The sequence below is a fragment of the Geotrypetes seraphini genome, chromosome 7, assembly GCF_902459505.1.
Source record: "Geotrypetes seraphini chromosome 7, aGeoSer1.1, whole genome shotgun sequence".
In the NCBI taxonomy this organism is placed as follows: domain Eukaryota; kingdom Metazoa; phylum Chordata; class Amphibia; order Gymnophiona; family Dermophiidae; genus Geotrypetes; species Geotrypetes seraphini.
Genome location: NC_047090.1, coordinates 161,178,486 through 161,196,961, shown reverse-complemented (window position 1 = coordinate 161,196,961; position 18,476 = coordinate 161,178,486). Strand labels below are relative to the sequence as shown.

At 45.8% G+C, this 18,476-nt stretch overlaps 2 protein-coding genes across 2 annotated transcripts in view; both read right to left on the bottom strand.

Annotated features, from left to right (window-relative positions):
* Positions 1-18,476, bottom strand: part of HSP90AA1 (heat shock protein 90 alpha family class A member 1) — a 109,617-nt gene that overhangs the window by 74,435 nt on the left and 16,706 nt on the right. The gene's annotated exons all lie outside the window — the stretch shown is intronic.
* Positions 8,919-9,611, bottom strand: LOC117363519 (transcriptional activator protein Pur-alpha-like). Its single transcript, XM_033951381.1, has one exon. It carries the CDS (start codon positions 9,453-9,455, stop codon positions 9,102-9,104), a length of 354 nt encoding a protein of 117 aa, XP_033807272.1. The 5' UTR covers positions 9,456-9,611; the 3' UTR covers positions 8,919-9,101.

Sequence of the window (18,476 nt, the reverse complement as noted above, 5' to 3'; positions counted from 1 at the left end):
ATGAGATTGTGAATGAATCAAAATTTAGTAAATAAATTAAAATACAGTATCTCAGCCTTGAGGCCTTGTAATTAAGAGATTAAGCTCACAGATTGGATTCCTGATTCTACATTTTAGCTAATTCTACGGAAGTTCAGAAGGTTGATTTTGTGACTTTTAAAACATAAATTTATGTACCATTCTTCATATACATCCATGGAGTCTATAGGTTCAGGAACAGGAACCTGGGTATTTTACAGAGAGAATCTGTTCCTTGTAGATTAGAACATACAATGCTAATTGGGAGGTCATACAGATGCCAGGATGTAGATGTCAAGACTAGGCTTTTTACTGACATGATTGATATTTGAAAAGGTCAGAGATGAAAAGTGATTTAGAAAGAAAAAGTGAAACACTGCCACCTGCTGGGTTTAAAAACTTAACAGAATGGAACATTAAAATTAAGGATTTAAAAGTAACATTGACGTAAGACATTTTTGAAAAGGATTTCATGTGATCAACTGTGCCATTGTATTCTAAAGTAGTGTTCTTCAACCGCTGGTCCATGGACCGGTGCTGGTCCACAGAAATTTTCTTTCGGTCCACAGGGCTGGCATGTCCATCAGGCCCAAGACAGCGTTCTTCAGCCGCTGGTTCACAGTGCGATCAATGCAGCGTCTTCAGGCCAGCTCCCTGAATGTTACAGTGCACAAAGCCGTGGGAAATGGCTCCTACGTGTGGCCTGCACCTGAACCGGAAGCCTTCTCTCTGACATCGCAACGTCAGAGGGAAGGCTTCCAGATGAGGCATGGGACACGCGCGAGGAGTCGCTGCCCACAGCTTTATGCAATGCAGCACTCAGGGAGCCACCCAAAGACGCTGCGTTGATTGCACAGTAGACCGACCCAAAGATAACACTGGGGGGCAGGCCAGAAGGCAAGGCACATGGAGGGAGAGAGACAACGGTAGGGGAAATGCTTTTATTTTTTTTATTTAGTGATTGATTTGTCTGTTTGGTTTTTTTTAATTTAGTGATTGATTTGTCTGTTTAAGAAGAAATGCATTTGTTTCTTTTCCTCTGGTGTTGTACTGCTTGCAGAGTCTTGCATCTTAGGGTTTGTTTGTAAATATTAGTACTTTTAGTTTTTGTTCCTGAATTTGCATAGGGTTATTTGTTTTCTGGTAGGAATGAATGTTAAAAAGCATAGTGTGCTTTGTGTATTTTAATTTTGTGGTTAACCATTGTGTTCTTAATACAATTATATTGTGTGTATATATGAAAAATGAATGGAAAAAAATGGTGTTACAATCAGTACTGTTATGGGGCGGGGTCTGGGGCAGAGATTGAGTGGAGATGGACATGACTTAGCCCAGTGTTCTTCAACTGCTGGTCCGTGGACTGGTGCCGGTATACAAAATAATTATTTTATTTCCGCCGGTCCATAGGTGTCAAAAGGTTGAAGAACACTGTTCTAAAGCATGATAATTATTACAAATGATGTCACATAGGATATAAATCTGGTTGTCCTTGGTTTCTTCCTTTGAAGAGCATTGAAATTCTGATGGCTTGCTCTTCCCAGACAATGGGTTGTCCTCATGACTGTTATTTGAATTCACAGAACGTAGTCTCTAGCCCAATCATGTGGGAGAGAGAATCCATTCTGGCAATTCTTTTGGCCTCAATGTTCAAGTCTTCCAGCCTGGTTTGAACAGAAGGCAGCATGTTCAGCTGACTGATGCTGCTAGCAGCCCAAAGATTGCAGGTTTGCCTTCATCAAAACGGATCACCAAGTGGACACAATTTGGAGTGCGCATGTCCTCCACTTTCCAAAGCCTATGAGTTAATATCATAAACAGTTTTGCTCAAAAGCAATTTGTAGTCATTTGGAAGTGAAATAGCAGAAAGCATAAGATTCACATTTTGATGAATTGTACAGATGCAGACTGATGAACTGACTGTAACACACCATTTTGGCTTGAGCTCACAGAATTTTGAGAACCCAATTTCAGGTCTGTACTTTACCTGAAAAATGGTGTAAAGTTTCTTCAGGTTGCATAAAAATAATATTTTCTGCTTTGCAAATTTTTTACCATTAATCCTCACAGAGGTTATATTGATAAGTTTAAGAAGATTTGGGGACCATTAACAGACTTTTGCAATGAATGATACAATTTTCCCATAATAAGATATTTGATAAGAGGGGATGTGGGTAGGTTTATTTTATTCATCTCATAATATAAATAATTTATCATTATATCTTGTTGTATTGTATGCAATTTTCAAAGGAAGGGGAGTGGATGGGTTTATAATTTGAGTAATAGTTGGTATACTTATTAAGTACTATATACTTTTTCAATATTATAGTAAAGGATTATATAATGATGCGTTGTATTTACAGTGATGCATGAAGGAATATCAAGTGTGTACTCAATGAAATTGTATAAATTTATGTGATACACTTGTTATATGAAAAATGAATAAAAAACTTAAAAATGAAAAATAAAAAAATCCTCACAGAAACATAATACTTTTTGCATGGGCATATCCTAGAAACTTTATCATCTCTGAAAAATCTAGGACTTTTTGCTTAACTTGCTCAGCAAGCATTTTTCCTTGTTTGGCATTAAAACAGGAAGAATATTGTCCTCTTGTTTCAACTTCCTGGCTCTTTTTAACATTCTGGTTGAGACACTGAGGCTGGGATTCTCTAAATGGTGTCGATATCAACAGCTGCCTAAAAAGCATCCACCGATTGTGTAGCAGTCACGTGACAGTGCTGTTTAGAGAATTGCGCCTCTGGGAAAGATAGGCACCGGAAATGTAGGCCAGGATTTTCAAGGCCTACATTTTTGGCACCTATCTTTGCCATGAATTGCACCTACGTAGGCATTTTATGGCACCTAATGCCACTTTCATCGTTAGGTATGCCTAGTGGTGTTAGGCAACAGTAGGTACCTCTGGATGTGTGATTCTGGTGCCTTTTCTTTAGGCGCCGGTAGGCACTTTAAATTTAATGTTACTTGCCTTTTCAAACAGCATTTTCCAATTAACTTAGGCGCCAGTAGGCACCTACTGGCGCCTAAGTTTAGGTGCCGTTTATAGAATTTATTTCCAAATTCTTTCACAGTTTTCTCAATTCTCCAACTATTTGGGGCCAGGATCAGAATTTGTATTTTTTTTCCTTAAGGTTGGAAAGGTCCAAATTCTGGTTCAGTTCCTTTAGCAAAAGGACATAGTCAGTACATGTTTTACATCATTTGCTGGTTTTTGTTCAACATCAGCAGGAGTTAAGCCACTATCAGCTGCAATTTGATTAGAGATGGCCCCTTGGACTTCACTGAATTTGCATTTGGCATAACTCAAAAGAATTTTGCCTGCTAACCTGCTGAATTTTTAAAGGGGAAACGTCAAGAGGTGTAAAGCTGGCATTGAGGATTTCAGCTGCATTAATGGGGTCATCGCTAGCAGAATCAGATTGAGGACCTTCTACTTCTTCCAACTTTGCATTAAGGTCTTGCCTACAACGTGGACAAAGTTTAAAGTCTTGTTTTGCAATAGCTTTCAGATGATCAGCTACAGCAAGGTCAATTGACCGTAGACCTTTGACATTTCTGTGATTGTGCTTTCTGATTACAGCAGGGATTACATCAACATTTATGTAGAAATTCAAATTTGGTCAGAATCAAAGCTTCATGGTAAGAATAAATACTAGATTCCACAGATAAACTCAAAAGTCCAGAGTGTCTTTTTATTTATTCTTGATCTTCTGAAGAGAAATCACTTTTGAACTTTAAGCTGCTTTGGTCAGAATAAAAACCTGATGGTTTGTGGCATTCAGAACCATCACAAATTCCAATACTACATGAACCTAATTTGTTGTGAACCTCCATAAAACAGAATAAATGGTCACCTAAAGATAATAACAAAAGAAATATGAAATGGATCAAGGAAAACATATAAGTACACAACAAGAAAATAGCTATTTTCTGGAAAGAAACAGATAGAAATAGGATGCCAAGTCATAGTTTTATCAAGATAAATAAAATATCAGGATGGACCAGGACCCGTCCAATAAGGCAAACACTGTACCATAAAGGGCACAATGGAGTCCCAAAATCTCTGCCTCAACACACTACTAACATGACATTTTGATATGACATCACAATTTCTTGCAAAGTGATACTTTTGCATGTCTAGACTTGTATGCAGAAAATAACACAGCACAACTTAATGCCTATTTGAGGGTGGAAAAGGGGGTGCGTCTTATGGAGCAAATACACCTCTGCGCGCCCCCCCCCCGCGTTCTGTTGCTGCTCATCGCCATCCTGCTATCCCCTCGCTGCCCTCTTACTTGCTCGCTGTTGCATGAAAAGAAGAGAAGGGCCGGCGGTGTGCAATTGGGCCCACAAATCTTGCCCCGATGTCAATTCCCGTCAGAGAGAAGGACCAAGCCAGCCAATCGTTGGCCCAGACCTTATCTCCGATGTCAGAATTGATGTCGGAGGAAGGCTTGTGAGCCCGATTGCAAGCCGCCAGCCCTTCATGGAATTGCGTGCAGGAGTCGGCAGCAGGAGTTGGCAGCCGAGTCAGCAGCAGGAATCGGCAGCCGCTTTGCCCTGTCGGCAGCAGGAGTCAGCCGCTGCTGTGTCGGCAGCAGCATTGGGTGTGTTCTGTGGTCCAGGAGTACAGGAGCCTTGTTTAGAGTGCGTTGTGGTCCAGGAGGGCAGGAGCCTCGTTTTGGTCAGAGGAGCCGGCTTTTGATCTTTTGTGGAGAGATCTTCGGGCTCCTGAGAGGTGGGCAATGCTTCAGTTCCTGGGGTGGGGCCTTGAGGATCATTCCTGTGACAAGTTCAGGGGTGTGTGTGTTCAGGGAGGGTGTGTGTGTGCTAGTGGCACTGGTGTATGGCCTGGGAGATGAGCCTTTGGTTATTTGGGGTAGTGGGGTGTTGGTAGGTTGGGGTTTACCAGGGTTTTTTTGTGCTCCTTATGGCGCCTGCTAAAAAGTATGGTTCCAGGGGAGGGAGGGGTGGTGGAGCTCGGATTGGTCATTCTGCAGCAGTTGGCGGACCAGGGAGGAAGAATCGGCGTGGCAGGGAGGAAGGAAGGCTTCGTGGAGTTGTGGCAGCAGTTGGCGAGTGGCGGACCAGGGAGGAGGAATCAGCGTGGCAGGGAGTAAAGCATGCAGGCTTCGGTGTGGGAGGGAGGCAGGCTATCAGGCTTCGATGCAGGAGGGAGGAAGGACAAAGGCTGGAAGGCAGTGAGGGGGAGGGGGCAAGAACTTGGGAAGGAAGGAGGAAGGGAGGGAGGGAATAGAAAGAGACAATTGTTGGGCCTGAGGAAGTAAGAAAGGAAAGAAAGAACTATCTAGGTTTTCTAGTGCAACCAAAAATCACCAGACAACAAAGGTAGGATTTCAATTTAGTGATCAAAATCGTGTCTGCTGCAGTATATTTGTCTATTTTTCTAGGGGCTGGGTTCAGAGGCACAATTTGGTTCAGAATATTTTTTTTGGTTTTTCCTCCTCTAAATCTAGGGTGCGTCTTATGGAATGCGTCTTATGGAACGAAAAATGCGGTACATGGCAAAGCAAGATTTGTGTGACAGTTTGAAGTTCCTGTCACAGACCAACAGATGGAGTCTGAGGCATGGAAGAACAGCTCTTTTGCATATAAGAGCTGCAAAAGCACCTGGGAACTGTTCACTCACTTTGAGTAGAAAAGGGTACTAAAATGTACAGCTCCAGGACAGAGATATGGGACGAACAGAAGCTCCTTCAGGAGCCAGGTAAACCTTAAAGGGGAGGCATGCTGGCTTTAGCCTAACCCTCAGTAAGCTTGATAGACTTGCCTGCACGGGAGAGCTTGGAGTCCAAGTAGGGCTCAAGCTTGATGACCGGCAGGGGGCCTGGTGGATATGTATTGAAGGTACTTTAAAGAAAAATTACAAATTACTAACAATAGCTCTGCAAGTTCATTTTTCAATTCTATCAGCACTCTGGGATGTATACCATCTGGTCCAGGCAATTTACCTCTGTTCAATTTGTCAAACTGACCCATTACATCATCCAGTGTTATAGAGATTTGTTTGAGTTTCTCCGATTTATCCAAATTGAATACCATTTCTGGCACTGGTAACTCCCCTACATCTTCCTCGGTGAAGACCAAGGCAAAGAATTAATTTAATCTCTCAGCTATGTCCTTATCTTCCCTGAGAGTCCCTTTTATCCCTCAGTTGTCTAGCGGTTCAATCAATTCTTTTCCTGGCTTCTTGTTTTTAATATACCTAAAAAAAAGTTTCTACTGTGGTATTGCTTCCAGCATAATCTTTTCAAAGTCTCTCTTTGCCTTCTTTATTAGCACCTTGTATTTGCTGTTCCAGATGTCTTCAAACATGCCATATGTCAGCATTACATTACTGTATGCTAGCTGTCAGCATTTATGTTGGCCTAACCAGTGTCAGCAAAGGCCTAAGGAAGATTTTATTAAATAAAGGGTGCCACTACATGACTTCTAAAATACCAGTAGCTGAGATTAACAAAGAACCTTTGGCATAGTACTGGAAGTATCCACGACAGCCCTGAAATTTCAACAGATGTGCTAAAGACAGATGCTTTTAGTAAATCAAGTCAATTGAGAGCCATTGTCTCAAACAGATACCACATTATGAACAGAGAGATAATAGAAAATATGTTAAGATCAGTATCTAACAACAATAGATACTATTTTTAGAACAAGACTCAAACCTATAAATGCAGGTTAAATCCCTCCCCTCTCCCCCTCTTCCAGCTCCTACACAGACATACAGGACATCCATTCATGCTAACTGTCTTTTCTCACTCATTCACCAAAGCACAGAAGCAGCTCTAAATCTAACTGTATTTGTAAAAGCCTATTCCTATAAAATATACTTTTATGCACCACCTGGCTGTTTCATAATTTTACTTACCACTGCCTCTTTGATTGTGAAACTAAGACCTAGAATAGACTAGAAAATACATAAAAACACAAAACACTGACATTTGACATCCCCTTCTGACATTTGGGAGCTTGTCATATGACATTTGGGGGCATTTCTCAGTTCCTCAAGATGATCTCCAGCTGGGTAAATAGAATTTTTTGTTGTTGTATGCACTAGATATGATGTATAGACAGGATGAGAAATTGTATTTTAAACTCAGAAGTCCTTGTGCAGTTTTGATTGAAGATTTGTACCTGGATATCAGACAGAGTGAGATAGGAATCAATAGACCTTGTGAACCCCTTACATTGTGGTTTGATGCCACTTAATTTAGTGAACAGTGTGCACTAGTAGTGCTTATGTAGTGTGGCACTAGAGAAAAGTTTCAGTGATACCTATGTATGGTGGGTTTTTAGGCTCTGTATTAATCCTTGATTTTTATTTTTTCCTGCACTTGATGCATTTATATAAAGAGATTATGTACTTACCTTGATAATATCTTTTCCAGTATATAGGTGTGTCATTCTGAACAAGGGGGTTATCTCCCCATGGCCGCAAGCCATCTGGAGAAGGAATCCACTCCAGATTTTTTCTGTGATCCTCTTCATTGGGAGCTGTACTGCCATCTACAGTTAGTACCCACATGTGCAAGAGCTAGTGCTCCCGATTCAGGAAAAAAATTTTGATTCGATTCGATTCAGCCTATTGAATCGATTTTTCGATTCGATTTTCCTGCCCAATTGGGTGGTTTTTTCCAAACATCCTGGTGAGTTTATTTTATAGCCTCTTCACCCACTTTGCCCTCTCCTACCCACACTGGTCCTGTGGTGTAAACAAAATAAACAAACAAAAATACTTTTCCTCTCTCTATTAAATCCTAGCTCACGTTTGCAGTCCAACACCAGCTCTGGAAGGATACACATTTCAAATCTGACATATTGTAATCACAAAACAGAAAATAAAATTATTTTTCCTACCTTTTGTTGTCTGGTCATTTTTTAAATCTTGTTGGTCCCATGTTGGTCTGGTTGTCTTCTGATCAGGCTCTCCTTCTTTCTTCGTGCTAACCATCTATCTTCCATCTCTGTCCTCCCCTTCTTTTTCCCTTTCCTCCCCCGGAGGTCTGGCATCTTTCCTTTTTTTCATTTCCATTCCCCCGCAGCTGCAGCGATGGACCCCACCATCCACAGATCTACCATCTCTCCTTTTCTCATCTACCCTTTCATCCAGCAGCTCTCTTCTGTGTCCCTATTCTCCTCTCCAACTTCTTTTCTCTCTTCCTTACCTCCTGTATCCCCTTCCTCAGGTACAGGCTTTCTCCTACTATCTCTCCTGCCATCCTGCACCCTGCCCACCTACTTTGGAGCAGTATCTGTCCCTTTTGTACCCTTCCCCTTGTGGTCTTTCATTTCTCTCTCCCTCTCCCTCTCTCCATTAGTCCAGCACCTCTCCTCTGCTTTCCTCCCCCTCTTTTTGGTTTGGTCTCTCTCTTCCCTTCACTTCACCCCAGGTCTGGCATCTCTCCTCCCCTCTCTTACTCCTTCCTCCTCCTTGCTCTACACAGGCCTGCCTCCCCACCGCCAAAGGAACTCTTCCTCCTCCTCCCCCCTCTGCACAGGCCTGCCTCCCTGCCCTGAAGGCCTGCTTCCCCCCGCCGTGAACGAACGCCTGCTCCCCCCGCAAGCCTGCACCTTCCCCGCTCTTACCTTCTTAACGCTAATAGGGCAGCTTGCAGGCTCGCTGGTGTTATAGCGACCTCTGCAGCTGCCTGTGGTCCTCAGCGGCACGTTCTCTCTGCCGCAATCCTGCCCCTGACGTCAGAGCAGGGGCAGGACATAGCAGGAATAACATGCCGCTGAGGACCACGGGTAACAAAATGAGAAGAAAAACTAAAAATCTTGTTGACGTGTTCTAAAATATCTTTTTTTTGTTCTAAAGTCAAATGTTAGCTCACACGAAAAGGACTTATCTTTTTCTATCTATATCTATATAGACAGAATTCAGCAATAATATGACCCTTGCAAACACTTGAATAATAATAATAGCTTAAAGGTGTAGAAAAGTTCTTGGTTAATTGAGCAATAAACACTCAGTTCTTTCAAAGAGTTCAGAGACCGTGTTATTACTTGGTTTAGCAGCTGCTTACTGTTCGAGGCGAGCGCTCTCAATCCTCGTCGTCGCCTTTGCCCGGGGCTCCGAGCAGGTCTGTGGCAGTGGCAGCGGGTGGGCCCGGGGGCGCATGCTGCTCGGCCTGCCACTTCTCGCGCTGCTTATCCTGGATCTTGCGCATGTCCTCGGCATACTTACAGAACGTGTAGCCGAACTTGGCCCACACTTTGTGCGGCACCATGATGGAGTTGCGGTAAGTGGCCTTCACCTCGCTCACACGCAGGAACACGCCGTACTTGTTGGCGCCCACATCGAAGAAGAAGCACTTATCCACCGTCAGCGAGATGCCCTCGTGCAGCTTGGCCGGCTCCTCTTCCACGCCATAGTCATCGATGAGCTTGGCCAGCATGTCACGGAACTCGATGGTCTGGCCCTGCGCCGTGCCCAGCCCCAGCCTGCGGATCAGCGTCTGGCAGACACGCAGAAAAGGCCACGCTGGTTCTCCTTCAAGTCCAGGTAGTACTTACGCTTCTCGCGCACCAGGAACTCCTCCTGCGCCGCCTCCTGCCCTATTAACATTAAGGAGGTAAGAGCGGGCAAGCTGGGGGAGGCCTTTCTGACCGACCCTTCCCCCTTAAGCAGGAGCAGCAGTGGACGGCCAGCAAGAGGCAGTGCTGCAGCTCCTGCTTTAGGAAGGCATGGGGGAAGGGTCGGCCATTGAATTGGGAGGCCAATTTTTTTTTTAATTGAATTGATTCGAATCGATTCACCTGATTCGAATCGGTGAATCAATACAAATCGTGAATCTGGCAGCACTAGCATGAGCTTCCCTAAGACTAGGTGAAGTAAGGAAATGGGAAACTTCCTAAACAGTTCTACTCTAACAAAATAACACTTGAACAATGAGATAACAACCAAATGCCAACAAAAGCATCAAAGGAGCTCAAGTAGTAACCCTGTAGCAACCTATTATATGGGTCCAAAGGGCTGACTGGCATTCAAGATACATACTTGTAGAAGAACAATCAGAAAGAGACAGTAGGCAGGCGCAGGAAGAAGAGAGTGGGGGTCCAAAATGACACACCTATCTACTGGAAAAGCACAGTTACTTACAGGCAGCTATTCTCACTTGTAGAAGTATAGAACGTTTGCGACTGCCGCACTGTGCATGCGCAAGTGCCTTCCCATCCAGTGCAGGGCGCACGTCGCCTCAGTTCAGATAGCTAGCAGAGAAGCCAACCAGGGGAGGTGGGTGGGTTGTGAGAATAGCTGCCTGCTGTCCCTGGATAACACCTGTTATGGTAAGTAACTGTGCTTTATCCCAGGACAAGCAGGTAGCCTATTCTCATAAATGGGTGACCTCCAAGCTAACCAAAATGGGATGGTGGGAGTGTTGGCAACTTAGGAGAATAAATTCTATAAAGCTACCTGGCAAATGGCCATCCCATTTGGAAAAAGTATCCAGATAATAATGAGAAGTGAATGCATTAACCAAGGACCAAGTGGCAGCTTTGCAGATTTCCTTAATAGGAGTAAATCTGAGGAAAGCCACTGATGCCGCCATGACTCTGACTTTGTGGGCTGTGACTCGACTCTGTAGATGCAGTGCAGCCTGAGCATAGCAGAAAGAGATGCAAGCAGCTAACCAGTTGGAGATGGTGCACTTGGAAATCGGATGTCCCAACTTGTTTGGATCAAAGGGAGCAGATCTATGTGGATGAGTGCTTTGCAAGTAGAAAGCCAAAGCACGCTTACAGTCCAGAGTATGACTCCCCAGGGTGAGAATGAGGCTTTGGAAAAAAAACCACTGGCAGTACAATGGATTGATTGAGATGAAATTCAGAGACCATTTTTGGTAAGAATTTAGGATGAGTACAGAGGACCACCTTGTCATGATAGAATACTGGTAAAGGTGGATCCGCTACTAAAGCTTGAAGCTCATGGACTCTGCGAGCAAACGTGAGAGCAATGAGAAAAACCACTGTCTAAGTGAGATATCTGAGATGAGCCGAAGCCATTGGTTCAAAAGGATGCTTCATCAATTGAGCAAGAACAACATTGAGATCCCAAAACCACTGAAGGTGGTTTGACATTGAAAAGTCCTTTCATAAATCTGGAAACCACAGGATGAACAGACAAGAGTTTCCTTTCAATAGGCTGATGAAAAGCAGCAATTGCACTGAGATGGACTCAAATGGATGTGGATTTGAGGCCTGATTGTGATAAGTGGAACAGGTAATCCAAAACTGAAGACAAGGAGGAAGATTGCGGCTCCTTGTGATGAATGGTGCACCAATCAGAAAATCTAGTCCATTTCTGGTGGTAACATTGCCTAGTGGTAGGCTTCCTGGAAGCCTCTAAAATGTCCTGTACAAATTGAGAAAACTGTAAAGAGGCAGTTAAGTTTAGAGGTACTAAGCTGTCAGGTGTAGAGACTGCAGGTTGGGATGAAGTAGAGACCCATGGCTCTGTGTAAGCAGAGAGGGAAATACTGGTAGAAGTAGAGGCTCCCTGGTGCTGAGATGAAGTAGAAGGGAGTACCAGGGTTGTCTGGGCCACCGAGGAGCTATGAGAATCATGGTGGCATGATCTTGTTTGAGTTTGACAAGAGTCTTGAGAATCAGAGGAAATGGAGGAAATGCATAGAGAAACTGATTCGTCCATTTCAAAAGGAAAGCATCTGCCTCGAGGCGGAGAGGAGATTATATCCTGGAGCAGAACTGAGGTAGTTTGTTGTTGTGGGGAGACGCAAAGAGATCTATCTGAGGAGTTCCCCACTGAGAAAAAATGTGATGGAGAGGCGAGGAATTGAGTGTCCATTCGTGAGGTTGCAGAAGATGACTCAATTTGTCTGCCAGTTTTTCTCTCCTTGAATGTAGACTGCTTTCAGAAAGGTATTGTGATGGATTGCCCAGTTCCACACCTTTTGAGCTTCTTGACAAAGAGGGAGAGGTCCTGTTCCTCCCTGCTTGTTGACGTAGTACATAGCGACTTGGTTGTCTGTCCAAAAGTGGACTACTTGATCGTGAAGAAAATGCTGAAAAGCTTTGAGAGCATTGAAGATTGCTCTGAGTTCCAGACTGATGTGACACTGTCAATCCTTGCTGGACCAATGGCCTTGAGTACGGAGATCGTCGAGATGAGCCCCCCAAGCGTAGGTCAAGGAATCTGTTGTGAGGACTTTCTGATGAGAGGGCGTTTGAAACAGTAAACCTCTGGAGAGACTGGAAGAGAGCATCCACTAGTGGAGAGACTGTCTCAATGAAGGAGGTACTGTAATATGTTGAGAGAGTGGGTCGCAAGCCTGCGCCCACTGAGACGCCAGGTTTCCACTGAGGAATTCTGAGATGAAGTGTATATGTATGACTACCTCCCCTCCGGGAGGCGGGCATACATATGCGGTCGGTGTCAGGAACTGGAAAGCCTGAGGATGGAAGTCGGCAGACTGAGGGTCAAGGTCCAGGAACTGGAGGGACTGGAGGGACTGCGCAACATAGAGGAGACAAGCTGGTCAACCAAGGACACAGATGGAGCAGGCCTCATTGTGGACCAGGTGAGGGACCTTGAGAGATTCATCGAGGAGGCCTATAGGAAGGCGGAAGGACAGGACCAGAGACTGCACAGACGGATGTCGGCAGAAGAGACCCAGGTTCCACAATGCGACACCGGGGAAGGACCTAGCGGAGGAACCACACAAGAAGAGGAGACCGGGACTCACCGAGACCCCGAGGGTGAGACACCTCACTACACCGAGGACACGGACCTGAGACAGAGGAGGTTGCTGAGGAAAGGGAAGTCTGCTATTGTGGTGGGAGACTCGATCTTGAGAGAGGTAGATAGTCACGTAGCTGGAGGAAGGGAGGATCGGCTAGTGACTTGTCTCCCAGGGGCCAAGACACGTGACGTCACTGATAGGATCGAGAGGATCCTGGACGGAGCAGAGACAGAGGAGACTGCGGTGATAATCCACGTCGGAACAAATGATGTGAGCCGGAGAAACTTCAGCATGGCCATGCTGACTGACCAGTTCAGGGTCCTGGGACGAAAACTGAAGCGGAGTAGCCGGAGGATAGCATTCTCGGAGATCCTGCCTGTGCCGAGAGCAGATGCAAAAAGGCAGGCAGACCTCCAGGCTGTGAATGCATGGTTGAGGAGATGGTGCCAGGAGGAGGGCTTCCACTTTGTAAGGAACTGGACGTCCTTCTGGGGAAAGAGTAAGCTCTACCGGCGGGACGGCCTGCACCTGAGCACAGAGGGAACTAGACTACTGGCTACCAATGTGAGGAAGGAGATCGAGAGGGCTTTAAACTGATGAGAGGGGGAAAGCCGACAGCTGATCTGATGTTGACGCTTCGGACAACAGTATCCAGAACAGATGCTGAAAGGGCTGACTGCACGGAGGAAGTAGAGAGACCAGTGGATCTCAGGATCAGACAGCGAGGGAAACAACAGGTAAAGGGAGCTTGCTGGATGGAGACTAATGGGCATGGAGACACAGGGGGACTGGGTGGCAAGAGGACGGAAGCTGAGGGCATTTTGGGGGCTGCACAAGGCGAGGGGGATCAAACAGAGGCCGGGGCCCAGGAGGGGGCAAGAAAACCCAGAGGAAAAGCGGGGAAGTGGGGTGGCAGAAATGTGGGGAAGCTGAAAGCTATGAGGGTAAAGGCAAAGGGCAAAACAGAAGTACAGGGAACAGGAGTGGCGGCCCAGGTAAATGCAGAGGTGAATGCAGAGGTGGAGGAAAAACGACGGGACCTGCGGTGCTTATACGCAAATGCAAGAAGCCTCATGACCAAGATGGATGAACTAGAGGTCGTGGCCAAGGGGGAAGACCTGGATATAATTGGAATTACAGAAACATGGTGGACAGAGGAGAATCAATGGGATGTGGCGCTGCCGGGGTACAAGCTCTACAGGAGAGACAGGACCCACAAGAAGGGGGGAGGCATAGCACTATATATAAAGGACTCTACCTACTCGGTCGGGATGGATATGGCAACGAAGGCAGAGGGGCTGGAATCGCTATGGGTCAAATTGCCGGGAAACAAGGGTGCAGACATAAAACTGGGGCTGTACTATCGCCCACCTGGCACGCCAGAAGGACTCGGACACGACCTGGAAGCGGAACTGAGACAGGAGTGCAGGACTGGAAGTGTAACAGTGATGGGGGACTTCAACTACCCAGGGATAGACTGGAGTACAGGTCACTCCAACTGCACTAGGGAAACAGGATTTGTAGAAGCTGTGAGGGACTGCTTCATGGAGCAACTGGTCAGGGAACCGACGCGGGGGAATGCTACCCTTGACCTCATTCTGAACGGATTAGGGGGGCCTGCAAGAGGGGTAGAAGTGGGAGGACCACTAGGCAACAGCGACCACAATGCGATCAGATTCACATTAGAAAGGGGGACACCCATAGTAAGGAGAACCGCAACAACTGCGCTCAACTTCAAGAAAGGGAACTATGTTGCTATGAGGGAAATGGTGGGGAGGAAGCTCAGAAACATCTTTAGGATGGAGACTGTGGAAAGCGCCTGGACCCTATTTAGGGACACCCTGCAGGAAGCACAAAAAACGTACGTCCCCAGTTTCAGGAAAGGCTGCAAAAACAAGCGGTCAAAGGACCCGATTTGGATCTCAACAGAAGTAAAGAAGGCAATAAATGACAAAAAAGTATCCTTCCGGAGATGGAAAAAGGATCCAACAGAGGAAAATCACCAGGCGCACAGGAAATGCCAAAAAGAATGCCACCGAGAGGTTAGAAAAGCAAAAGGGAAATACGAAGAGGGGCTGGCCAGGGAAGCAAGAAACTTCAAGGCATTCTTCAGTTACGTAAAGGGGAAACGACCAGCGAGAGAGGAGGTGGGGCCGTTGGACGATGGAGATAGGAAGGGAGTGATTAAGGAGAATAAAGAGATAGCTGAGAGGTTGAACACGTTCTTCTCGTCAGTTTTTACGAGAGAAGACACTTCTAATATACCAGACTCAGAGGAGCTCATGCGTGGGGAACAGGCTGAAAAATTGGAGCACATAGAGGTAAGTAAGGAAGATGTCCTCAAACAGATAGACAGGTTAAAATGCGGCAAATCACCGGGTCCGGACGGGATCCACCCAAGGGTTCTGAAGGAACTAAGACAAGAAATAGCGGGCACAATCCAACATGTTTGTAACCTATCCTTGAAAACTGGAGAGGTACCAGAGGACTGGAAATTGGCGAATGTCACACCTATCTTCAAGAAGGGATCGAGGGGTGACCCCGGGAACTACAGGCCGGTGAGCCTGACTTCAATTATAGGGAAGATGGTGGAAGCTATGATAAAGGACGGCATCTGCGAGCACATTGAGAGAAATGGCCTACTGAGAACAAGCCAGCACGGATTCTGTAAGGGAAGGTCGTGCCTAACGAACCTTCTGTACTTCTTTGAGGGAATAAGCAGTCAGGTGGACAATGGAGAACCCATCGACATCATTTACCTCGATTTTCAAAAGGCTTTTGATAAGGTACCACATGAAAGGCTGCTTAGGAAACTGTGGAACCACGGGGTGGGAGGGGATGTGCACAGATGGATCGAGCACTGGTTGTCGGGTAGACTGCAGAGGGTCGGAGTAAAGGGCCAATATTCTGACTGGCGGGGAGTCACGAGCGGTGTGCCACAAGGATCGGTGCTGGGGCCGTTACTCTTCAACATATTTATCAATGACCTGGAAAAGGAGGCAAAGTGCGAGGTTATAAAATTTGCAGACGATACCAAACTGTGCGGCAAAGTTAGCTCCAGGGAGGAGTGTGAGGACCTGCAAAGGGACATAGACAAGCTGGAAGACTGGGCAAACAAATGGCAAATGCGCTTTAATGTGGAAAAATGCAAGGTTATGCATATAGGGAAAAAGAACCCGTTGTTCAACTACAAATTGGGGGGGGCATTGTTGGGAGAAAGCAATCTTGAGAGAGACTTGGGTGTGCTGGTGGATGCATCACTGAAGCCATCTGCACAGTGCGCAGCGGCCTCAAAAAAAGCCAACAGGATGCTGGGCATCATAAAGAGGGGCATAACTACAAGGACGCGGGAAGTCATCATGCCACTGTATCGAGCGATGGTGCGTCCGCATCTGGAATACTGCGTTCAATATTGGTCGCCGTACCTCAAGAAAGACATGGAGGTACTTGAGAGAGTCCAAAGGAGAGCAACAAAACTGGTAAGAGGGCTGGAACACTACCCATATGCTGAGAGGTTGGATAGGCTGGGGCTCTTCTCTCTGGAAAAAAGGCGGCTCAGGGGTGATATGATAGAGACCTTCAAAATCATGAGGGGCATAGAGAGGGTGGATAGGGACAGATTCTTCAGGCTGAAGGGGACAACAGGTACGAGGGGGCATTCGGAGAAACTGAAGGGAGATAGGTTCAAAACGAATGCAAGGAAGTTTTTTTTCACCCAGAGGGTCGTGGACACTTGGAATGCGCTACCGGAAGAAGTGATCAAGCAGAGTACGGTACAGGGATTCAAACAGAGACTGGATGGATTCCTGAGGGATAAGGGGATCGTGGGATACTGAGAAAGCTAACCAGAAAATATATGCAGAAACCCAACCTGGTCGTGCAGGCAAGACCGGAGGGCTAGGACTTTGATAGGAAGTTAGGACTCAATTAGGAAACCAAGGAGGCATGGGGGCCCCTTCTGGTGATTTAGACAGGTCGTGAACTGTTTGGGCCGCCGCGGGAGCGGACTGCTGGGCAGGATGGACCTATGGTCTGACCCGGCGGAGGCACTGCTTATGTTCTTATGTTCTTAAGTCTGGCAAAAGGAGTCACATGAACTGTAGAGGCCATGTGACCGAGGAGAACCATCATGTGTCTTGCTGAAATTGTAGCCAAGGAAGACACTTTGTGGCAGAGATGAATAAGAGCATCCTGAAGTTGTTAAGGAAGGAATGCTCTGGGGGGCGTGGCCTGACTTCCGCGGAGCTAACACGTATGGCATAACTGCTCCTCCTCACCCACACTCAAACAAAGATTAAAAAGTGCTTTTCTTCGCGAAATTTTGCGATTTTCGCCGCGATCTTGTTGCCAGGATCCCCTATGTCGCCTCCGAAACCGGCGAAAAACGACAACGCTTCACCCGCGCCCCTCGGAGGGAAACGGCTGAAACCCGATCCCAGCACGCCGGAGAAAATGGCGCCAAAATCCGACGAGGCCTCACTAGATCTGCTCCTGAAGGAAGTAAGATCGATCAGGGGCATAATACAGGAGCAGGTTGAAGAAACTAAGCTGTTAAGGGAAGAAATAGAGGCACTTAACTCACAATTTGTGGATGCTCATCACAGATTGGATGCACTGGAAGAAAAAACGACTGCCATTTCGTCCCTGCAAGAAACGGTAGCTAAACATGACAAACTGATTACTACCTTGCAGAGAGACTATGAAGATCTCTCTAATCGCAGTAGAAGATCTAATGTCAGAATTATTGGGCTACCTGAATCTTCGGAGGGCTCTGATATGGCTTCCTTTCTCTCTACCTTCCTGCCTGCTGCCCTGGGGCTTGTCTTTTCACCTCTTCTAGAAATAGAGCGTGCTCACCGCGTGCCATCTCACCTCTCTCCACATGCCACTTCTCCCAGACCCATAGTGGCTAAGTTGCTCAGATTTCAGCATGCGCTGCAAATTCTCACAGCAGCAAAATCTAAATCTCAACTCTTGCATCAAGGCAGGAAGTTTTTCATTGTGCCTGATCTTGCAAAAACCACAGCTTTGAAGAGAAAAGCATTTCTTTCCCACCGGCAGGAGCATAAAGACATTGGAGCTAAATATGGTCTGATGTACCCTGCTAGGATGAAAGTAACTTACAATAACCGCACTACCTCCTATACTGATCCTGAGGAACTGGCAACTTTCCTGGAATCCTTGAAAATGAACTAACATGTTGGGCTGCGGATTTATTTGTTTACTTCTGTCTCTGATGTTATAAATCGCATATGCTTAATTGTACAATTCACTGTTAATTATTGTTAATGTGGATAAGCACACCACTCTCAGGTTTCTCAAAATTGAGTGGGTGTGGAGCTTTGCAAGTTGTTCCATATGTGTTTTCTCTCCGTGCTCACAGGAGCACCCTTAAAATGTTTCATCTCATGCATGATAGTATGGTCTTTCTCTTTTCTGACCTTGCTTCATGCTTTCATTGCTAGTTTACTTGCTCTTATTCTTACTCTTATTCTTTCTTTACTTATTCTCTCTGGCAGGAGTGTCTACCTGATATTATGGTTATATTATTTATCCTTTTCCCAAAAAGGTGATATTTACTATGTCTTGATACTGCTTGCAACAAAATATGGCTGATTTACATGTCTTTTCTTTTAATGTGAACGGTTTGAATCACCCCATTAAGAGGAAAAAGATAGCTAACTACGTATTCAATAAACATCCTGATGTGATTTA